This window comes from Eublepharis macularius, chromosome 11 (assembly GCF_028583425.1).
Source record: "Eublepharis macularius isolate TG4126 chromosome 11, MPM_Emac_v1.0, whole genome shotgun sequence".
Classification (NCBI taxonomy): domain Eukaryota; kingdom Metazoa; phylum Chordata; class Lepidosauria; order Squamata; family Eublepharidae; genus Eublepharis; species Eublepharis macularius.
In genome coordinates, this window is record NC_072800.1 from 70,084,507 (window position 1) to 70,109,210 (window position 24,704).

The window sequence follows — 24,704 nt, forward strand, 5'->3', positions numbered from 1 at the left end:
TCCAAAGACCTCTTTACAGCTAGAGACCATTCTCCCCGCCCCCCCCCCCCCGTCCTCAGCTGTAGCCTCTGAGCTTTTAATTCTTTAGTCAAGTTTTGACTTGGTTTTGGGGTGGGAATTCTTGAACCTTAAATTTAGAGGTTCCCCTGTTACAGCAAGACAGGCCCATAATCAGTTGCCCATTGCATTCTCTGCTGAAGGTGGCTGGGCACATGATGTGCCCCTGGGATTCTGGCTTCTCAAGCAGTTGCTTCAGTGGCTTGGCCAGAGGACTGGCCCTGATCCTAAACTTGTTTACTCAGAAGTAGGTCCCCTTGCTTCCACTGCCATTACTTTCCAGGCAAGTAGGATTAAGCGTACAACCTCAGCTGCCTAAAAAGAGCCAGTGTGGGGTAGTGGTTAGAGCGTGCAATTAGGATCTTGGTCCTGTGAGGGAGCTCTGACTCTCCAAAGCTCATACTCTGGAAATCTGGCTGGTCTTTAAGGCACTGGTTTGTCTTTAAGGCACTGCTGGACCCGAATCTTGCTCTTCTGTTGCAGAGCAACATGGCTACACATCTGAAACTATCTTACCAGTTTGTTGTGAGGATAAATTGGAGGAAAGGAGAATGACAGTTCTCGTTGAAAACCGTTCGCATTGAATGATGGTTCTCATTTAGGTTCTCATTGAAAAGAAAGGCAGGGTATAGAGGAAGTAAATAAATAAATGAAGTAAATAAATACATGTCCCTATTCTGGAGGGGTAACTGTGTTTGTAATGTTCCCCTTTAGCTGTGGGTTCACAGGTTAGAGTACTCTCTCAGGCACTCGGTCTCAGATCCCTTCAGCAGAGACAAGATGGCTCAAAACAACAGCAGTACATTTGCAAGGAGACAACTCCAAAAACTCACAACTTTAGCTAGCATGCAAAGCTGGAAAACTGTATATATATATGTATGTATGTACACACACACACACACACACACACACACACACACACACACACACACACACACACATATACATATACATATACATATGTGTGTGTATATATGTGTGTGTATATATGTGTGTGTAAATATATATATATATACACATACACACACATACATAAATACATATGTGTGTGTGTGTATATATGTGTGTATGTGTATATACACACACACAATAAGTATACCACGGTATTAATCAGTTCTAGCTAAATGACATATTTATCTAGCAGTACCTTAAAGACTAACAAAATTTATTTCAGCATGAGCTTTCATGAGTCAGAGCTCCCTACCTCAGGTGCGTCTGAGGATGTGGACTGTGACTCACAAAAGCTCATGCTGAAATGCATTTTGTTCATCTTGAAGGTGAACTGGACACTTATTCATTCTGTATCCAACTGCAACAAGTATTTCCGTAGGATGACATGCAGTCACTGTGATCTTGTGCTTCTTTTGAGTGCCTGCCATCTTTCTGTGCTGGGGATTTCCATGCAGAGGGGGGAATCTGGCTGCCACATGGAGTGCGCAAAGCAGGCGCTAAGCCTCTGAAAAGAGGCTTTGTTCTGACCTGATGGAACGTCGTCTGTGAAATAATTCCTGAGTGCTGGTGCAGCAAACCAGCTAAAAGTGAAACCCAGAAAATCCTCATTCCGATCTTACCCCAGTTATGACCTCACAAGGTTGTCTTAGGTAAAGGACTGTTGATGCAACATATTGTGACTCGTGACTGTAATAATGACAACAGCCCTGTAGGGTAGGCTGGAGGGTAGGCTCTGTGTACTTGGAAATGTGCTATAAAATCCTAATAGTAAAAAAAAAATCATTGCAATATTTACTCTATGTACATAACTCTAAAAGATGATCTTATACTGTGGGAGTTCATTCAAAGTGTTAAATATGAATCTTTACGTGGTGCTTTGTGTTAGCAGCATGAAGCAAGGCCAGAAGGTGGAATATTTATAGTCATAAGGGGATTAGCTTTCAATAGGCACAATATCGTTGATTGTCAGATGGTCTACAATTACCATTATTATTTATTATTGTCGACATATCAGGGAGGTTGGCGCTTGCTAAACAGCGCTGTCAGACTGGATGAATATCCTGCTGATCTGCTGCTGACATGCCAAATTTTACTTATCATGCACTTAATGTTCTGTGTCCTTATCAAACGCCAGTAGAGCACAGCTAATGCAGGACTCCTGCTTAGCTGAGGAAACAGAGCAGTCGTTTCGGATTTTGAATCCTTCCTGGCACAAAGATTCAGGAAGAGCTGCGACAGGTTTAAAGAAAATCCTTCCACAAGTAAAGGCACGAATTGCAAAACTGCAGGGTAAAAATCCCTAAATGAACAGTTAATGAATTCTCCTCCCATTGTCGTGACTCCAGCCACAACCAGTCACCGGCTGATTCCGCACACGTTGAATAATGGACTTTCAATGCACTTTATCAGTCATTTGAGGTGGATTTTTTGTTCCGCACACAAAAAACCCCATTCCAAATGATCTATAAACAGGATTGGAAGTGCAGGAACCTCTTCAGTTGTGCGATGCTTGCTGGGTGACCTTGGGCCAGTCACTTCTGTCAGCTTAACCTACCTTACAGGGTTGCTGTGCAGATATAGAGAAAGAGGAGAGAACCATGGAAGATAAAAATGCAGTAGATTGATTATTTCCCCATTGGCTGACCCTCACACCTTTCCCCCCTCAATATGGAATTTTTACATTTATTTATTTATGCATGCATGTAATTTGTAGTCCGCCTTTCTCACTGAGACTCAAGGCGGACTACATAATATGAGATAGATCAAGACGGGTAGCCATGTTAGTCTGTCTGTAGCAGTAGAAAAGAGCAAGAGTCCAGTAGCACCTATAAGACTAACAAAACTTGTGGTAGGGTATGAGCTTTCGTGAATCATAGCTCACTTCTTCAGATACTTCCTCTGAAGAAGTATCTGTGACTGGAGTATCTGAAGAAGTATCTTGTATCTGAATAAGTGGGCTGTGACTCACGAAGTCTCATACCTTACCACAAGTTTTGTTAGTCTTATAGGTGCTACTGGACTCTTGCTCTTTTCTACTGCTACATAGTATGAGATTACCACAGTCAGTATCAAGGACATTTCAATAAACAATGCCATAGAGTATATAAATGCAAATTTGCAAAAATCTAATACAGAGTAGAAGAAATGCTGAAACAGAGCATAAACAATTCTAAGCCTGACATATTAAACAACATGGAGCTACCCAGTGGGATCGTACTTCAAACAACAGATAGTAGCACACAGAGAAGGGTCTCTTTGTGAGACTATCTTCTTACAGTACAGCTTTGCTGAATTCCCTCATGCAAACTTATCTGTGCTTTCTACTTCTGAAATGCTTCCTTGTTCAACATCTTTGGTTTTGCTGTGGAGTGTGTCTCGACTCATTTCAGCAAGTCAACTGTAGCTAAGTTCTCTACCAGCATTTCTTTGAGGTATACCTATTCCTTAGAGTCATCAACTTATCCGTGGCTATTTTTCCTGGGCTTTTAGTAGCAGCTTGAACTCCATCTCTAGATTGGATCCAGAGATACCTTTGCATGAGCAGAATGACATCTACTGTCTGCTTTGTGCAAGGGAAACTCATGAGTTATGTGGACTCCTCATTTGAGATGCAGTCCCAAGCTGTATGTAGGGTTGCCCTAGAGAAAAATGTCTGGTCCCTTTAATGCATGTTGAATGGGATGTTATTTACCAGGTGATGTTATTTGCCTCCATGCCCATATGCACCCATTAAGCCTCTGTTACAGGGAGAAGACAGAGCCCCGTGATGCAGAATGGTAAGCTGCAGTAGTGCAGCCCAAACTCTGCTCACAACAACCTGAGTTCGATCCTGGCGGAAGCCAGGTTCAGGTAACCAGCTCAAGGTTGACTCAGCCTTCCATCCTTCCAAGGTCAGTAAAATGAGTACCCAGTTTCCTGGGGGTAAAGTGTAGATGGCTGGGGAAGGCCATGGCAACCCACCCCGTAACAAAAGTCTGCCAAGAAAATGTCGCAATGCGACGTCCCCCCATGGGTTAGTAATGACTCGGTGCTTGCACAGGGGACTACTTTTACCTTTAAAGGGAGAAGACTTTTTTCTCTAGGCCAGGGGGCAACCTTAGTTGCATCCCACACTGCTCCCACCAGCTCCCTGACCCTTAGGTGCGCCTGTTCAGTTACTCTGTCTGTGTGCATGTATATATTAAAAAAACAGGGAACATCAAGAAGATCCATTCAGGGAGCAGAGCTTCCATACCCAGTTCCTTAAGACCCACCCCCATTTTCTTCATGCTGTGAAAAGCTCTACCTGCTACAGATTATCTTGCTGCTGAAAGTGCAGGAACAGGTAAGGATTTTTTCCTGGTCAGTTGGCAGTCCTCTTGCTTTTCTGAATGTACTACACCGTGCTAACAGACTTTACATACAAGGTTTGTAATGTAGATTTAGATGTATTTTATTTCCTTAGATAGGTAGAGCACAGAAGGATCATGAAGGTTTAACAGCTACATTTCCGTAAGCTGTGCTACTTTAGTAGGTTCAGGTGACTAGGCGACAAACAACCTGGCACCACCAGCACCAGGGCAACTCACAAATAAAACAAAAAGAATGACTTTAGTAATGAAAATGAATGAAACTTTTTACAAAGGAAATTAACTTAAAAGCCATGCCTGGGGGTGGGGGTGGGGGGTTGTGTTCCAACACTTCTGCTGAAAGATCTTGAGTATGGACTTCAGTGACTCTGCAGCGAGATGCGAGGGAGCTGAATTTTCATGCTAACTGAACTTGAAATGGAAATGGAAATGGTATTGTTGTTATTGTTAAGAGAGAGTCTTTGGTGAAGTGATTATAACAGGTGATGGGAGGAGGTGGTTTTTTCCATCTGTTGGGTCTAAGCAGTTAAGGGCTTGAAAAGGTTATCTCAGCACCTTAAATTGTTCCTCAGAAGGGAATGGCAGTACAGATGTCAGAATAAAAACTTCAACATCTTAAGGATCCATAAAACTGGCCAGAAACATCTACTAAATTACAAATCTGCTTGCCCAAGAATAATAAAACACACATTGTCAATTGCAAATTGATCCAGAGGGAAATCAACAGTAGACAATTCCCATTGATTCAAACTGGAATTTGCAAAGCCTAAACATGCTTTGTAAAAATAATCCAGTGCATGTTTGTCGGATGCATTTCAACTGAGTGGTGTTTGTTCAGTGGCATTAAATTACAGGTATAAGTTAAAATGGATGCAGGTGGATGGCATCCATATGACACATGACATCCAAAGTCAAAGGGACAGAGAGAGGACAGCTCCGAATTAATATTCAGTGCACAGCTGTCTCCTTCTATAATTCCTCTACAGATCTCCATTGTCATTCATGCATTCTTTCCTTGTATTTGTTCTGTCCTTCAGTTTCATAGCTAAACAATGTTATCGGATGGGATTAACAGCCCAATTTTGTGTACTTGGAAGTAAATTCCATTGGGTCAATCGGAATTTGCTGTCAAGTGTGTGTAGGAGTGTGTGGCATATCATAACATATATATTTCTTCGACTCTGTATTGGATTCTTGCTAATGTTATATCTTTGTAAATTTGGGTTTATTTACCCTATGGCATTGTTTATAAAATTGTCCATGATACTGACTGTGTTAATCTCACATCTGTGTAATCCGTCTTGAGTCTCAGTGAGAAAGTCGGACCATAAATGACATAATAAACAAAGAAACAAACAAATAAGGCTTCAAACATGAAACAAAAATTGTGCCTCTTGTTCATGCCATAAAATGCAACTTGCAGGCCAGTCTGTGACCCCAGTCTTGCAAATTGTAGGTTCCCACAACCTCAGTTTGTCTTGAGGCCATGCAGAGAACACAGAGGAGGTTTAACCCTTCAATTCCTACTCAGTTTTTTTGTTCTGGACTCTCTACTTTACATTTTAAAGGAAAACAAGCTGGTATTTTTAATTGTGGTTGGACTGTGAATCAACACTCTGTGGTTCGAATCCCACTACTGACAGGAGTTCAGTAGGTGGCCTTGGGTAAGCCACTTCTCTCAGCCCTAGCTCCCCAGCTGTATAGTGGGGATAATAACAACACTAACTTTGATCACTGCTCTGAGTGGGGAACTAATCTGTCTAGAGGAGTGGTATAGAAGATCAGTTATTATTATTAAAATACAAAGAGCATAACCTCATTGATCATTGCACCCACAGACATTTTTGATTATTTACCCTAACAAAAATTATTCCTGATTTTTACTTAATACTGTGTTTATTATTAGTACTTGTGTTTATATATTTTTTTCAGCATTGTACTGCATTGGTGCAATAAATGTGTATACAGATTTGACATGGTTGTTGCAGACACCTATTGACTAATGGTCATGAAAAGACAATTACACACTCACCCCTTGATGCACACGTACCATGGGCATAGCTGTTGTTTGGAACTGCTAAAAAACTCACTTAGAATCGTAGAGTTGGAAGGGACCTCCAGGGTCATCTAGTCCAACCATCTGCAGAATGCAGGAAATTTACAACTATCTTCCCCACACCCCCAGTGACCCTCTACTACATGCCTAGAAAATGGCAAAAACATCCAGGGTCCCTGGCCAACCTGGCCTGGAGAAAATTGCTCCCTGACCCCAAAGTGACGATTGGCATTATCCTGGGCATGTAAGAAAGAGCCATGAGAACTAAGCACTGATGTAACCCTTCCTGCCCTCCCTCTCCTGATCTGCCTAGGTTCATGGAATAAGCATGGCTGTCAGATGGCTATCTACTTCTGCTTAAAAACCTCCAAAGAAGGAGAGCCCACCACCTCCCGAGGAAGACTGTTCCACTGAGGGACCACTCTAACTGTCAGGACGTTCTTCCTAATGTTTAACCGAAAACTCTTTTGATTTAATTTCAACCCGTTGGTTTTGTCCAACCTTCTGGAGCATCAGAAAACAACTCTGCACCATCCTCTATATAATAGCCCTTCAAGTACTTGAAGATGATTATCATGTTACCTCTCAGTTGTCTTCTCTCCAGGCTAAATATACTGAGCTCCTTCAACCTTTCCTCATAGGACTTGGCTTCCAGACCCCTCACTGTCTTTGTTGCCCTCCTCTGGACATGTTCCAGCTTGTTTATACCCTTCTCAAATTGTGGTGCCCCAAACTGAACACAATACTCTAGGTGAGGTCTAACCAGAGCAAAGTGATACCATCAGTTCACATGATCTGGACACTATACTTCTGTTGATACAGCCCAAAATTGCATTTGCCTTTTTAGCTACCACATCACACTGCTGGCTCATGTTCCTAGACCCTTAGATCCTTTTCGCACATACTACTGCCAAGATAAGTCTCCCCGATCCTATAATTACGCATTTGATTTTTCCAACCTAAATGCAGAACTTTACATTTATCTCTGTTGAAATTCATTTTATTTGTTTTAGCTGAGTTTTCCAGCCTGTCAAGATCACCCTGTATCCTGACTCCGTCTTATACTGTATTTGCTACTGCTCCAAATTTAGTATCATCTGCAAATTTAATAAGCATTACTTTTATTCCTTCATTCAAATCATTTATAAAAATGTTGAACAAAACAGATTCCAAGACCGATCACTGAGGCACTCCACTTGTCACTTAATATGTTAAAACCTGAATGTTTACCCACGTGAGAACTTTTAAAAAGAAAGACCAAAATTATGCAAAACATTTTTCCCCTCATAGCCCACAATTCAAGAATATGTGGTTCTCCTAAGCAGTAAATTGACTGTATCACAAGCTGCTCCAAACTGGCCTAGTCAATTTCATGGCACTGTTGATTAGAGATGGGCATGAACCAGAAAAAAAATGAACCATGAACTTTCACGAACCTGCCCTGGTTCGCAAACAGGTTCATTTGGTTCATGAAAACATCACATTCAGGTCATCGAAGTGTCACTTCCGGGCCAGCAGAAGGCCACTTCCGGGTCAGCAGAAGGCCTGCAGGAAGTCCATCTCCTGTTGCCTAGGAAACTGATTGATCGGCAACAGGCTGTCTGCAGTGATGAACCAAAAAACGAACCAAATGAACCAGCTTAAAGTTCATGGCAGTTTGTCAGAAATGGGCTCTGACGAACCACTGGTTCACGAACCACGAATCGGCCCAGTTCGTGCTGAATTTTGGTTCGTATTTCAGTTCGTGCCCATCTCTACTGTTGATTCACAGGAGACTGGGAGATCTTGCTACAATTACAAATGAGGAAAATGGACTGAACCAGATTCCTCTGCTTTTTTATGTAGGTACAGTTCCCAAACTACCAGTGCTGGATCAAGACTAGTGCTCTTGCTGATGTAAGGGAGAAATCACCCCTCAAAAATAATGAACTGTATCAGCTCAAGAGGCACATCAAGGAAACAGAAGTGCTTTCTGCATTAAAGAACAAAATCCTTTCTCCCTTGCTTTCTTGTTAATGCTTGATTGGTTCCAGGGGCCAGGAGGTTAATTTTCCGTAGAATCTCAGACTAAAACAAGCCTTACTGCTTTGACAAATGGTTCCTCAAAAGCTGAGATTGCAATGTAGCTTGGCAGAAGGGTAAATCTCAGATGGATCCGTTAATTCCTGCAGATCAATATTGGCTGCTTCTACAAGTTTTGTATCTGAGTTAATCTGTACTTGGATGCTGTTTGCAAAACTAGAAGCACATTGTAACTTGGCAATTCTGTAATGTGTCATATCAGACCCTGTTTTCAAGTCTCTGTGAAGGGAGTTGGATACCGTGGAAGAGCTGTGGGGTTCCAGAAGCGCAGGCTAGATATCCACAGAGGTAGCCATGTTAACCCTTTGTGGCAAAAATGACATTGTGTCTGTCTATTTTTTATTCCTATGGCACACATGATTCCCTCCTGCTTCTGTTGTATGCTTTCAGCAATATTAGAAGGCAAATCAGGCTGAGAAAGAATGACTAGTCCAGGATCTCAGACTTAGTTTTGTGGCTCAGTAGGAATTTGCACCCAGCCCTCCCTGGTCTGATGATCAAATCACTAAACCAGATGTTAAGTATGTATGTGCACACACACACACACACACACACACACACACACACACTATCCAAAGACCTGCTCAAGGTAGATCTCAAAATAATAAAAAAACAATAAAATCACAAAAACCAGTAACATAGGAATTATAGACTAACGAAACAAGTCCTTAAAAACAAGTCAGTGCATAAAAACAGCACAAAGCAAACACTGATAAGTCTAAAACGATACACACAAATACTCCTCAGGCTAGAAGCAGACCATATAAACAGTTTAAAATGCTGAAATCCTTCCGTTAGAAACCCTGGGTAAAAAGTGTTCTGGGCTGGCACCTAAAGGACCAGGAGGAGCCTGGACCAGGAGGCAAGGGTAAGGTTGCCACGCCAAACCTGGCAACCAGTGGGAGGGTTCGGGGACAGTGAAGGAAATGAGTGTATGTGTGATGTTACCACGTCACTTCTTGGTACTACTCTGCAATTCTTCCATGATGTAGCTGGAAGTGACACACTGTGGTGACTAGGCTGGAACCTTTTTCCCCCTTTATTTTTTTGTGGTGGCTGGCAGTGGATCAAATCACCAGGAGTTTGCCTGCCATAAGTGGGCAAATGGTAAGCCTAGGTAAGAAACATGTCAAGTGAATCTCCGGGGGGAGTATATTCCAAAGGTGAGATGTCACCACTAAAAAGGCCCTTTCTGTGGCCTCGTCCCACCCCACCTCTGTAGGCAAGGGCACAATTATTAGTGTATGAACTTTCCTAGGCTACAGCTTCCTTCCTCAGATCAGGTGCAGATGCTACTCTATGAGACTTGAGAGGATTCTGGAGAGGCAGCATGCATTTGGTGGTGGAGAGTGCCCTCAAGTCATAGCTGACTTATGGCGGCCCCTGTTGTGGTTTTTATGACAAGAGACTAATAGAGGTGGTTTGCCATTGCCTGCTTCTGCAACCTTGGTCTTTGTTGGAGATCTCCCATCAAATTACTAACCAAGGCTCGACCCTGCTTAGCTTCCGAAATCTGATGAGATCAGGCTCATCTAGCTTATCCAGATCAGGGCACACATGCATATATCTACATCCTAAATGTGTTTTGTGGTAGGACTGCTGCTTGTGAGTTGATGGCATGAAGTTGCACAGGCTGGGGGGAGGAGTTTCTGAAACCATCACCAAGCTAGGAAACTGGTTTTTCAGTGCAGTTTTAAATCAGGATGTTGGGGAGGCCTTCCAAGGCTCAGGTGCAGCTTTTCCCGCACGTTTCCAAGTGTTGCATATGTTGTTAGATAACTGCCCAGGGAGTGCATCTCTGTGTTATATGCTGCAGGGCTCAGATCAGGGGTCCCAGTAGTTCCAGACATCCCAGAATTTTGTTCTTTGCTCCCTAGGGTCACCAGTTCCCCAGTGGGAGCAGGAGATGCCGCGCTCCAGGTGTCTTCCGCCTGCCACCACTCACCTGGTCGGTAGGGGTAAAGTACAGGGAACGTGCCCAGGAGCTCTGGAGCACACTCCTGCACACTCTGGAGCTCTTCCTTGTCATGCCAAGTATGATGTCATTCATGGTGTGACAAGGAAGGGAAGGTCCCCCTGGGAGACTGATTTGATCAAATCAGCCTAGCAAGGGGCTTTCCCTTCCTTCTCATACCATAAATGATGTCATTCTTGGCATGATAAGGAAGAGCTTCGGAGAGCATGTGAGGTTAATTTTCCCCCAACCCCTGCAACCCTTCTTGTCATTTTCCCAGTCTTGAAACAGCCCCAGGGAGTCACTGTTTATGCAACTGTGATAGGCATTCATGTACCATTTCTATGCCACTTTCCTACCCAACTTAGGGTCCACGAGGAGTCAAACAATGAAAACATAAGAATAGTTGGCATCTCTCTCTTCTCTGCCCCCCCCCCCCAACAGCAGATCAGGTAGGCTTTCTCTGTCTCTCTCTTGGGTATGGCGTCTTCGCTTGGCATGCTGTGGTAGGGAAGGTGCTCTAACCTCTTTCCCAGTGACCTTGTAAGGTAGGATGCTGGAGCCTCTTCTTGCTCGCCACCATCCATGGTTGTTAGCACTCCCCTGCACCTTGGGAGTCCTTCCTTCTGCTGGAGCAGTTGCCCAGAGGAGCAGCTGTCCCAAAGATTCCTGTAGCCTTGGCTTTTCAGTTAGGTATGTGGGAAAGAATTGCTGTGAAAGGTCTCTACTAAATAACTTTATTTACTACAGCCACAACTCAGAGTAAAGTGCAGACAAAGTCTAAAGGTTACAGACTAAGAAAAATAAGAGAGAACAAGTACTAGCTATAAAGGAACTTAACAGTTGCTGAGCATCAGCCCCATTGAGACTGATGGATGGGCGCATACACGCACCCATACATGCACATCTAGACAAAGAACAGCCTTTGAAGAGACACCCTCGGTGGGCTCTCGGACAAGGTACCCAGTTCTCTCTTAAGGTTATGGACCCCCAAAGCCTGGGAACTCCTCTTTGCCCAATTCTGAGATGACTGCAGATCAAAGGGTGCTTCCTTTTTGACACAAGGATGCTGTGGACTTCTGTCCTGAGACAACAAGCTGTTTCCCAGGCTGCCCCTCTCCCCTGATATGCAGGAGCCAGGTGCCCTAAAAGTGACAGCTGGGACTTTCGTCCATGACAACAGTATCTAAAATGCAGATGAATATATATAGGCAATATTTAAAATAGAACCTATGAACACAGAGGCGCACAAACAAGGAGGGTCAATGAGAGTTAGTAAGAGAGCATCAAACCAAACAAAAACATCTTCACCTGCGGGCGGAAGACTATGGGCCAAACGACAAGTGACACCTGACACTAGTTAGACACTTGTCAGCTTCCCTCAAGTTTTGATGGGAAATGTAGGCAGCTTGGTGGAATGTTGGACAAGTGACAGTTGAAAAGTCCATTGGACAGCAGTCGGAAAGCCAGTCTGCAAGACCAGGATGCCTACATTTCCCATCAAAACTTGAGGGAAGCTGTCAAGTGTCCAACTAGTGTCAGGTGTCACTTGTTGTTTGGCCCTATGATAGAATCAGAAAGATCTCCCTGGAAAGTGAGTTCCTGTGCTTGGGCACCACAACCAAGAAGGCCCATTTCTTGGGCTGCCATCTGTCTAGCCTCATACGGCAGGGGTACCTGAAGCAAAATCTCTGAAGATGATCAGAGTAGGTGCGTAGGTTCAGCTGGGGGTAAGTATCTGCCTCAGTACCTGTATTTTTCCTAAATGAGGCAAACCGCAGCTCCCAAGGGCTGTTTTAGATGAGGGGAACAGTGTTGGGGAAAAGGCTTAAAGCTTCTCTCACTGTAGTTATGACCCCGATTGGGGCCCTATGCTTGAGAAATGAAACACTGCTGGAAGCTCTATTTGTGGAACTCCCAGGGTTGCATCTGAGTCTTCTTGACACTCTGCACATCTCCCAAAGAGTTTGGTGGCAACATTGTGCCTTCAGTTGACACTGCTATTATAATAGCATTCAGTAGAGGCTTCAAGAAATGTGCCAAGTTGCATGAAATTGCAAACAGTAAGAAGCAAAGGGAAGCCTACAGACATATTGCTCTACTGCTGAAGAAGTTTTGAAATAGAAGGGCTTTAAATCTGGAGGGTTTTATGTACATTAAAAAATGCTAAAGGTAATCACAAATTGTTTATGGTTAAGTACAATGATAATGGAGAATCCTGCCCATAGGAAGGCAATTCTGCCAAAAGGGAATATCCTATAGCTAGTTAAGTACTTTCCAAAGTACTAAATTAAACATATTATTAAAAATGAGTTCATTCCATATGAGAAATGTCCCACTGAATAATATGGTCTATATTATTTCAATGTAAGTGAAATCTGCCTGGTTAAGTCCATCCAGTGACATTGTTGGCCCCTGCCAGTGTCGGAACGAGGAGAGTGACTCTGCTCCACATTAATTTTGAGTCTCTGACAATAAATGATCTCATAGTGACACAGGAAATTCTAAGAGTCACTTGGAGCTTTGTTGTCATGCTGTTTTCCATCGAAAAATGGAGAGGCTGGTTCGATTAAGGGGCAACTTTTGGACCGGACCGACCTCTGTTGGGTGGGTGGAAGTCTATGTGTCCTTTACATGAAGAGCAATCTGAACGTTAAAAATGTTGTTCTTATTTGCTAATGTACACTAGTCCAGTAGAATTTAACTTCCTACTCTTGGCGCTCATAAGCAGAACAGTTTTGGCACTCATAAGCAGAACAACTTAATGAGATGCTTCCGTTCGCTAATCATACCTTCTTGTGCATGCAATTAAGAATTAACGCTGTTTTTCCCTCTGCACTTGCCAGAGAAAGAAAATGATGTGATGTTCATATGGTAATGTCATTTTTTAAAATCTTGCAGGGGTGTTGTGAAAATGGACATCAACCTGCAGAAAGTGGACATTGACCAATGTTCAAGTGAAGGGTGGTTTTCAGGAACTCACAAATGCCATCTAAATAACTCTGAGGTAAGCAAGTAGGGAAACCCAAATGTATTCTTGACCAATATTCATGCATTTCATCATGTTACATCTTGAATTGCACACGATAGGTCTTGTTTTGATTTCCATGCCTCTGAACAAGAAAGCTGTCCAAACATCATGGATTATACATGGCCCCAGTGGCATTGATCATTGGAGAAAAATATGTATGCAGGCTTTATTGACCGGAAAGGAGCTTTCGATTCAGTATCTAGACAAACATTATGGAGTAAGTTAGAAGTCATAAATATTGACCCTCGGTTTTTATTTCTGATAAAAAATCTTTACTCTTCCACCACTTGTCAAGTTAAATATTAAGAACTTGGGCATCTCACTGCTAAAATTTCAACTTCAAAAGGTGTGAAACAGGGCTGTATTCTGGCCCCTTATCTTTTCAATTTATGCTTGAATGATTTAGCCCTGACTTTTGAAACCCATCAGTGGTCACCCCCCCTAAACTGGGATCTTACCCAGTCCCTCTGTTACTTTATGCAGGTGACACCACTATTCTGTCCTGCACTAGAATTGGTCTCTTACGATATTTACATGCTTTTTACAAGTATTGCCAAGACAACTCTTTAATCATTAGCTGTTCAAAATATGATTCTGGTTGATGTAAGATGCTGCAAGCATCCAGGAAGATGCTGAGGGTCTTTTAAAATAAAGACAGAGTGACTTTGTTTAGGAGAAAGGAATGAACACAAGGCATAACCAGCTTACACAAAGACATGAGTAAAACCCGGGCTGGAACTGCTCCTAATTCTAGTGCCCTGGAACCAGGGCTCATTTCAAGGGGGAACGCACAGGAACGCAGTTCCGGCAGTTTCCCAAAGAGGTCACATGTCAAGTGGCCCCGCCCACATGAGTCTCCGCCATTTTGGGCCCGTTTCGGCCTGGATTGGGCCCGAAATGGCCTGGATCGGGCCTTTGACAGGTGGTGGATCACTCTCCCGGTCATCAGCGGCCTGATCCTGACCATTTTGGGCCCCTTTTCAGCCATTTTCAGCCCCTTTTTGCCATTTTGGGCCCATTTTCGGCCCTGAATGTCCAGGATTGGGTCCAAAACAGCCAGAATAGGTGATGTCAGGGGGTGTGGCATATGCAAATCAGTTATACTAATGACACACTTCTGGTGATGGCAAGAGGCGTGGCATATGCTAATGAGTTATGCTAATAAGTTCCTCCAGCTCCTTTTCTACGAAATGACCCCTGCCTGGAACTAATATAAAACATGAAACTATTTCCTGAATATTACAGTTGATAGCTCCTGCTTGTTAATCCAGCCCATGGTCTGTGGCTTTAATAAATTATCTTTCCATCTGGGGGGGATGGGCTTAGTATAGCAGACCCAAAAACCGTCGCACTAGATTCATGCACAGTCAACATTTGGCTTTTTCTACTCCGCCAAAAATACAGAGAAATGTTGAAAAAGCAACTTTATATAATCACAGTGTTTATGTGCTTGCAACCCTCCAGAAGGCAGGAGAAGCCTTGAACATAGGTACTCCGCTGCTCTAAGTCCTGACCCAACTTGGAGCTGCTGCTGCCATGCAGCATTGGCAGAGTGGAAGAGCTGAGCTTAAAAGCACTACAGATGCCCTTGGTAGGGGAGGCAAAAGGCTCTTCTAGGTAAAGGGCAAGCCTCGCTCCCCCAGGAAGATGAGATACTGCATGGGGAGGCACAGGACTGGTAGTGACCTGTGGGATGTGCCTGTGGTGAAAGAGGGACCTCGAGTGTGGGGATGGCAAATCGGCTCCTGATGGGGAATTGACCCTCTGATCTCCACTTAGCAGGCTCATCTGAGGAAACCTGAGGCCTCTGGGCAATAATAGTAATAGTCATGGGTCAAGATATTAACCTATAGCAAAAGCATGGAGAGAATAAAGAGGCAGTGTTAGCTAACGGGAGGGTTTTTGACAGACTTGACCGGAGCCTTTCTTGGCCTAGCAAGTATGGGGTTGTGGCTCGTTCTAAAATCTGAGGCTCCTTTCACAGCCTCAGGGGAAGCCTCACAGTAGGTTACTGCCCTCATGGGCACACATATGGACACGGTGAAATTCTAGAAAAGGTGAAACTCTGTTGCCCTGTGAACACCACTTTGCACTATCCTGCACTGTCCACATAGCATGTGCAAAAGAATGGGGAGGGGCAGCGTGGCCTCTGAGGGGGTCACCTTGGATGGTGAATGGGGCTGGGGAACTGCATTCATCTCCAACTCCTTTGCTCGTGCCTCTTGCTGCTATGTCAGACCTCCATGCAGGAGCTGGGGCATCTAAGGCTCTTCCCCTCTGCATTCCTCAAGCAGCTTTAAACACAGCGTGGTGATCCATGCATGCTCTCTAGGGCTTCCTGAACTCTCAGGACAGGAATCTCACACGAGTTTGGGAAGCCCTATGGGGCATGCATGGGTTTTGTCACACTATATTTAAAGATGCCTGGAGAATGAAGAGAGAATAACATGTTAGTTGCTTGAGGTGGGCAGAGGTGCTAGGGGACAGTAGCTGAGGGTGGGGGCCTCAAGTGACACCACTTTTTGACTTGTCCGTGTGTGTAAATATTACAGCTTTGGACCCAAGACTGTGTGGCAAGCACCCCAATCCTATGCATGTTTACTTGGAGGTAAATCTCACTTAAGTTACTCAGAATTGCATCTGAGTAAGCCTGCCTAGGATTGCTCCTTTAGAAAAGAAACAGCAAAATGAATAGGAAAAGCAAGACATTTCCTCTTCTGCAAATGATCAGTCATTTGCTTTGCCATTTGCTTTACATGTTGTATGCTTTAGGCTGGATTTTGTACATGAGCCTTAAGAAATTTCTGTATAAGGATCAGCATTTTTCAAGATTTCCCCCTCCCAATTTGTTCCTCCTGTTTGCTTAAAAAAAAGCTGTTCCTTGTGAAAGGTTTGAATGCTATAAATAGCTATAATTACCTTCTGCATTCTGTCTGACTGATGGAGAGCATTAGAAACACAGTTAATTATAGCACAAACAAATCAACTGCTAGTTTTTAAAAACAGTATTTGACAATACTCCCTTCCTTGGCACAGCCTCTTGGGGAAATGAAAAGGAAATAAATGCTGCTTCTTTTAATATTACAATTCCCCCCCCCCATGCTTTGGCATTGGCCCTTTATAGTGTTGCCATTCTTCTCTGCTAGCTTTTCCACACAATCCCAGCAACATTGTGTGAGCTGACAGTCATCTATCCGATTCTTTGGATGGCGCTTCCTTATTCCGTCAATAGAGACCAGCTTATTCACTGATAAGAGTAACCTGGGAGGGGGATGAGGAGGGCTGATTCATACGATTTCCACGTCCAGGGATTATTCGCATACATGAATGAGCCACCATAAGTCTAACACACCAGGTAATATTCTCACATCATCCTTATATTCAATGATATGACACTTTCCCATGGAATTAGTCCAAGCCTTCACTTGCCTGTTGTAAAGCATTGCTTAATAGTCAGGGCATGTGCCACCAGGCCTTTAAATGTTAGAGTGGCCCTATGCTCTGGACCCCCCCCCCCCAAAGCATCTTGTATGATGCTGCTCAGCTGCTGTCCACAAACTATGAATGAGGTAGAATAAAAGAAATGTCCACCTTTAGGCTTTCCATGTAGCAAAGACGCTGCAGCCTCTTGAGTTCCTGCATAAACAATCCATCAACTGATTTTCCTACCTGGTGTCCTGTATACGGCTTAAACTAAGTCAGACCGTTGGTTTGTCCAGGTGAGTTTAGTTCTCCCTGGCCATTTCTGCACCAAAGTCTTGCTCTTATTTTCTCTGTTTCCGCCCCACTCCCAGCTGAAGTGCTTTCAAAAATAGCTTCCAGTCTCCTAGCTTACCTCTTCTCCCCCCCTCCCCCCCTCCCGTCCTTGTCCAGCCAAGCTTTCCTTTGTATGCTGGATCTGGTGGAGGGTTACGTTTCTGCTACATCAGCACTTCCATCCCCTCAGAGGCCACGCTGCCCCTCCCCATTCTTTTGCACATGCTATGTGGACAGTGCAGGATAGTGCAAAGTGGTGTTCACAGGGCAACAGAGTTTCACCTTTTCTAGACTTGAGGCCGCATTTTTAAACTGCCTACCCCCCCCCCCCGTTAAAAAAAACAAACCCATGTGATCTTACTGGGACCATTAAAGGGGAAAGAGGACTTCGTCTTTTTCATGGACTCCCCCTCCATCTCGTCTGACCTTCAAAGCTTCTAATCCCCAACTATAGGAAAGTTCTTCCCCCCATGCCCTTGGGTTGAAATTCAGTGTTCCACCCCACCCCTGCCCCTTCGTAGTCACTCTGGAAGTTCCTGGTATACCAGAGAATCAGGAACTGTGTGTCTGTGAGTGAAAGAGACAGAAAACTGTGGAGCCCAGTCTTTCTCCCTCCTCTTGTGTCTAAGAGAGCAAGATTTGCCATACTTCCTGAGTCTGTAGATGCTGTGGTCATAGGTCAACATAATAAACGCTTAGTGGTGGGTGGTGTTGTAGCAGTCTAGCAAAATGCTTCAGAAGGCTTAAAAAACAGAGGGCACAAAGAAGGAAAAATGGTGGCTGCTCCCCCGAAACGGTGGGGGCTGGAAAGTGGGGCAGGAAAGTTGCTGGCTGGGAGCAGAGCCTTTGAAAATGCATTAAAATGCACGCACGCACGCACGCACACACACTCTCTCTCTCTCTCTCTCTCTCTCTCTCTTCAGGAGTGATCCATCCAGAAACATCAGTGCAAAAGAGGTCTGAGGGGGGAAATGGGGGAAAGGTGGAGTGAAACTGGCACAGCACCGACTGGCAAATGATACTACCTATAATGTCCGGGGGTGGGGGATGATGCAGTAGAGGGGATGATGCAGCAGAGCTCAGTGACAAAAAAAGCTCTGTGAAGAAAAGCCATCTGACTGGTAACTAGACACGGGCACGAATGGAAAAAAAAACCCTGAACACCCTGTTCGTCATTCGGTGCTATCCATGAACAACGAACAATGAACATGGACGAACATGGACTGTTCCTGGACATGTTCGTTGTTCATTGTTCATGGGGGCCAGAACTACCCCCCAACCCCCCCAATTAGCCCCCCGTCCCCTCAAACCCACTTACCTGGCCCTTTAAAGATCCCTTTAAACTATCAGCTGGCAGGCGGCAGGGGGGGATTCCCCCCTGCCACCTGCCAGGTGATAGTTTAAAGGCCCTTTCCTGCCACGTGCAAGGAGCAGGGCCCTTTAAACATCCCACAAACTGACCTTCCCAATGTCCAATACCCACCAAATTTGCAGGGGACATAGTCCTCACTGTCCTCTGAAGACCCCCCAAGTTTCAGAGAGATTGCACTCCAGGAAAGGCATGATCCACGGGTCTCCCCGTTGGCTGTCATTTTCTCTTCACAGTGGCAAAAACAGGACTCTTTGCTGGAAGTACTTTGAAGGGTTAAAGCCAGAAGGAAGGCCAGAAGGAGTTCAGACAGAGTTCAGTCCCTCCCTCCCTCTGGTTGCCAAGGGGATTGATTGCAGCAGGCGCCAGACTGTCTGGCTTGCTGAATGGCTGCCGAAGGCAACGAACAAGGCTTTTAATGACCACCTGTTCGTTTAGGATGGTGCCTCACAAACAGCTTGCTCGCAAACAGCAGATTGGGCTGTTCGTGGGTTTTTTCTGTTTGTAATGCTGTTCGTGCCCATGTCTACTGGTAACACCACTCCAGGGTCTCAGGTCACCTATCACTAGATTGTTTTAAATGGAGATGCTGGGGACTGAACCTGGGGTCCTCTGCTTCATGCCAAGCAGATGCTCTTCCACTGAGGCCTGCCCCCAGCCATGTACAATTGCCAACTCTGAGTTGGGAAATTCCTGGAGAGCCTGGTGAAGATGGGCTTTGGGAAGGGGAGGGACCTCAGCAGGGTGCAATGCTACAGAGCCAGCTTTCAAAGCAGGAACTGATCTCTGTATACTGGGAATCATTTGTACTTAGGGTTGCCAGGTCCCTCTACCCCACTCTCCAGGGAGGAGGTGGGAAGCCTGGCACTTACCTTCTCTTCAGTGGTTGCACGTGCTCCTGGCCTGTACGATGATGTCACTTCTGGGAAGTGATGTCATTGCATGGGCCACACGGCCCACCCTGGGAGCATCCTGGGACAAATTGGGCCCAGGAGCACGCTGCGCAACCCAGGAGTGCATCCCAGGAGACGTGTCCCCCCCTCTGCTGGCCAGGTAAGTGGGGGTGAGGGGTGAAGGGTGGGAGCAGGGGATCCTCCCCCCTACAGGGGACTGGCAACCCTATTTGTACTTCTAGGAGATTGCTATGCCTTTATATACCTCTGCCAAGTCTTCCTATTTTTAAAACAATTCTTCATGAAAATTCAAGAAAAGCTTTCGTTTTTATATGTAGCAATGCTGTTGCAACCTCTCGAATTCTCATAAATATTCCAACAACTTGTTTCCTTGCCCTGTGGCTAACAGTCTCACTGTCATCTGGTGAAGTAGTTAATGGCTAGGAAAACTCTTAGTTTGTCAATAAGAAATTAGATCGAATAAAGATTGGAAATGGATTGTCTTGATGCTTTTTGCTGCTGTTTTCTGAAGTTTCCCCAGTTCTGTGGTATCATGTTAGACACGGGACTACAGCAACCAGAACGTTAGACAGAATTTTAAATTTTGCTGCATTACAGCTTCTTATAAAGGCATTTATTAAGCTTGCTAATTTGCTTACATACCCTTTCCTAATAGTTCCTAAAGTCAGATGTTTATTATATATTTAGATATTTATATCCCACTTTTGTCTCCAGTGGGGACCCACCCCCACACAGAGTATATATTTTCTATATACTTTTCACTATGACCCCAAGATCTCTGTCCTGGATCACCACAGGCGATTTAGCGTCCCCCCATATGTGAAGTTAGCATTTTTGGCCATCATGTACATTTGCTTCTGTTAAATCTCCACTGACTTCCCCCCTTTTTTGAGATCCTTCTGGAGCTCTTTACAATGTGCCTTATGTTTTCTATTCAAGCATATTCAAGTTAACACCTCTGTCTTTGCTAACCTGTGTATGCTTTGGTCTTTGCCAGCTTGCAGTTGAAAGATTTGCGTTGCTGGATATATAAAATGAGAAACGTCTTGCATTTGCATGAAGCAGGAGCAGCAGCACGTCCGGTTCCATTCCCCGGGGCTATTTTTTTCCTCTCAGCAAAAGTTTACCTCCCATCCACTCCCCGCCGTTATCATACAACTGGCTCAGAGTCTTGCATTTTTAAACATATTTAAAAATACTTCAATTAGCAGATAAATGTATCTTCAAGCAAGATAATGCAAACATCCAGAAGAAGGAAATATTCTAAAATGTCTTTTCATCATTAAGGCAACTGGGAATTGTAAGAGATGCCTAGAGATTGTGGAGGAGCCAGGCTTATTCACCCCTCACCCAGTTCAGACTGTCTGCATCCCCTCTACCCTGGGCTGAGAGTCCTAGACGTCACGTGATGTCTCCCCCCCACTAAACACATGCTGAGACACACTCACCCTTGGCCCATCCCGCACATGTTCACACGTACCCAACAACTCTACATTCTGAAGGCTGGTGAGGCCAAGCTAAAGGAAGCTGCTCCTTTCCCTCTAGCATCTTTCCCGCCAAGAAATGGGAGAGCCTTCCAGAAGTCCTTGTCACGGTGTTTAATTTCCTGTTGGGAGGGAGTGGAGCACTGTTCTTGCATGAGTCATGCTCCATTGCCTCCCACATCAGGCAATGGGAAGATCATCCCCACCTCACATTGCTGATGAGAATAAATGCACCAAGTGTTTCCGGTTGGCAGCGGGTCCTCTTCCAGTCTGTGGTTGGCCTTGGCAGGTGACCCACCCTGTTGACCCCTGGTGCTAGTCCTGGGTTTAGGACCACCAGTAGCCTGGCAACCTGACAGGGTTCTCATGGAGGTGCCAGATATAGGAAATGGTGCTGCCATGTGGAACCTGAGCTGTAAATGACCACGTGGTGAGCACTGGAAGGCTACCATGGGCCTGTCTTTTTTGGAGCAAAGCTTCCCAAAAGGCATTCCTCTTGAGTGTCTGGTTTTCCCAAAGTTGTTCTGGGCATGGGGCCTCTGTCAAGGGGGGGTGGGGGAAAGAGTAAGATACCAAAGTCAGACATTTATCTCTAAGGCGGCATTTAGATTTGGGTTTGGCATTCTCTTCTTGAATATCTGAAGAGCGAGTCTACTGTGGTTTTTAATTGTTTTGCATGCTGAATAAATTCCAGTGCAATTGCACTGCTTGGGTTGTTTTTAGACCTCGAGAACATGAGCAAAAGCATGACAGGATGTCAAAAGCAGGAGTTAATGAATGATGCATGAGAACGTCTGCAGTTACTGTGCGTTTCACCCTTAAAACCAAGGCTGAGCTCCAGCCATTTCTACAGACTGAGCCATGGAGGCAGCTGCTTAAAAGGGGGGGAATGTCAACCATGGGATGAGTATATTATTCCCCTGGAGGTAATACAACAGGCTAAGAACAGGCTTAGAATCCTAAGAACAGGATGCAGGGAGCTTTCCTCTTTTCGCTAGCGGGACCATGATGAGAAGAGCCGGAGTTCTTTAAAAACAGACATCTTGCTTAAGTGAAAAGTCCAGATCATTTTTGTTCCTCCCCGTTTTTTTGTTCCTTTTCTATCGCAGGTGTGGATTCAGGTGGCAGAATGGGAGAGGGGTTGATGTGTTGGACTAAGCCTGGGAGAGCCAGGCTCAGATCCCCGTTTGGCCATGGAAGTTTGCTGGGTGACCCCTGGGCCAGACACACCTTCTCACTCAAACCCATTTCACAAGGTTGTTACGAGGATAAAGCAAAAAGCCTTCCTGCCATCCCTGCAGGGTTATCTCAAGCAGTAGGATAACCGTTCTTTCCTTCCATTAGAGGGATATCTGTGCAAACAGCGATTTATTTATTTGTTTATTTGTTTATTATTCCATTTATAGCCCTTCCTACAAGCAGGCTCAAAATGGATCACAACAGTATTAAATTTTATATTAAATTTTATATTAAATTTTATATTATATTTTAAGCTAAATTTTATATTAAAACAATAATAGGCTATGTAAGAACCAGTAAGTAAGTTAAAAAAGCTAACACTAATAAAATTCCAGAAGAAAACTACTTTGCTTTGATAGGAAAGGACCATTCACTGGGAAGTACATGTACATCTAAGAAGCTTCCATGTGCCAAGTTAGACCATCGGTCCTTCAAGGTCCCTTGGGCAAAGGATACAACAGCTGACCTAGTCCCTGTGACCCATGAGTACAAGGTCCATTGCAGTCAATAGGACTTCATTCTGAGTAAACATGGAGCACAATCCAGACCAATAAAGAATGATAAACCATGTCCGTCGTCACACGGGCATCTGTTCCGTTAAATTTACAGCATATAGCGTCATCGCTGATATCGGCACAGTAACGTTTCTTTGGGTCACCTCACGTTTCTTTGCGCTCCCAGCTGTCCACACCTAAGCGCTCCGTTCCGTTATCTCTAATGGGCGCAGAAGCAGCTCCTCCCCCTTTAAAAAAAATTTTTTTTTGGCGTTTAATTCCGCTATAATGGAATAACATTAGATAACATCGTAATTAACGTAATGTTAAAAAAAACCCTGGAAAATGACTGAACACGGCCATTTTTAGCGAGGTGTGGTTTTGGGTTAAAATAAAAATTTCTCTAATGGCAATTCAATCATTTTTACTTGTTTTCTTCAGCAGAAAATTTTCATTGTGTGATGTCGTTATAGCGATATAAGGACATTATTACAAAAAAAGGGGGGAGTCACGGGAGAAATGGATTCTGGGATTGAGGAGAGAAAAAAAGGGTGGGCCTATGGTGTGGCGAGGCGAAAAACATCGATGTGAGGCATTCACACTGAGGCGCAAAATATCGCGACTATCAAGCACAAAGCAGAAGACAGAAAATTGCATCAGTGTTGGAATAAGGTGGGTGTTTGCCAGGAAATTGCGCCATTTTCGCGCTAAATAGAAGCCCGTGGGACGACGGCCCACATTGCATTTCAATGGGGAGGTTGTGCTAATGCTTACACCTAGACCTGCAACTCTTCTGTTGAAAGCCAACAGCTCTGGAATGTGCTTCAATTTGATTTTATTGTGCCTATGTTTGAGCATAGATCCAGAGGAGTTAGCCGTGTTAGTCTGTAGTAGCAAAATCAAAAAGAGTCCAGTAGCACCTTTAAGACTAACCAATTTTATTGTAGCATAAGCTTTCGAGAATCAAGTTCTCTTCATCAGATGCATGGTACAGAAACTGGTCAAATATAGAAGAGGAGGGGAGGAGAGAGAAGATGCAGTTAGGGGGGGAGAGGGAGGGTGCAACCAAAACATTCCTTTGCTAGTAAATGTAAACATCTCCTTTTGGTGTCCTTTTGGGGTCAGTCCTTTGAAGCCTCACCCAAGCCAACTGACCCCAAAAGGACTCCAAAAGGAGATGTTTACATTTACTAGCAAAGGAATGTTTTGGTTGCACCCTCCCTCTCCCCCACCCCTAACTGCATCTTCTGTCTCCTCCCCTCCTCTTCTATATTTGACCAGTTTCTGTACTATGCATCTGATGAAGAGAACTTGATTCTCGAAAGCTTATGCTACAATAAAATTGGTTAGTCTTAAAGGTGCTACTGGACTCTTTTTGATTATGTTTGAGTAGGTAGTGAAGGTGCCGGCGGGCACAGTTTTCTATCATGTGGGACAAAATGAGGCTTATTAGGAGGCACTCTGCAACTCAAGTTATGAAGATGCCTTGTACAAATTCAGACAGTCCACATAGCTCAGTACTGACTACTTGACAAACAGTGACTCTCCAGGGTCTTGGCACAGAAATGTCTCTCCTAACACCAGTGACCTGGATTTTTAAACTGGAGATGCCGAGGACTAAGCCTGGAACCTTATGCATGCTAAGCAGGTGCTCTGCCACTGAGCCGGTGTCCCTCTCGGTCAAACCATGCTTGGAGTTTTTAATAGAAACCTTGTACTGCGTTAAGTGTGGCATGCAATATTAGGTTTCTGTAATAAAGCCTAAATCCATGTGGGGGACAGAGGCTTGAGCAAGTAGGACTATCGGCACAAAACATCTAAAATGGCAAGAGCTTGACATTTAATATGCTTAATGAATGGCGGTGCGGCAGGTGTACTGTTCGCATTTTGGACTGTCTTTGTGGAAGCTAGAATGAGGGTGTCAAGAGGCTGTGTTTCTATTTACACTCTTTGCAGAAGGAGCAAAA

At 44.4% G+C, this 24,704-nt stretch overlaps 1 protein-coding gene across 1 annotated transcript in view; it reads left to right on the forward strand.

Annotated features, from left to right (window-relative positions):
- GPR158 (G protein-coupled receptor 158) overlaps window positions 1–24,704 on the forward strand; it is a 192,377-nt gene that overhangs the window by 14,619 nt on the left and 153,054 nt on the right. Inside the window, exon 2 of the mRNA XM_054991964.1 lies at window positions 13,352–13,457. Coding sequence (XP_054847939.1) covers window positions 13,352–13,457 — 106 coding nt within the window. The remainder of the gene's footprint in view (window positions 1–13,351; window positions 13,458–24,704) is intronic.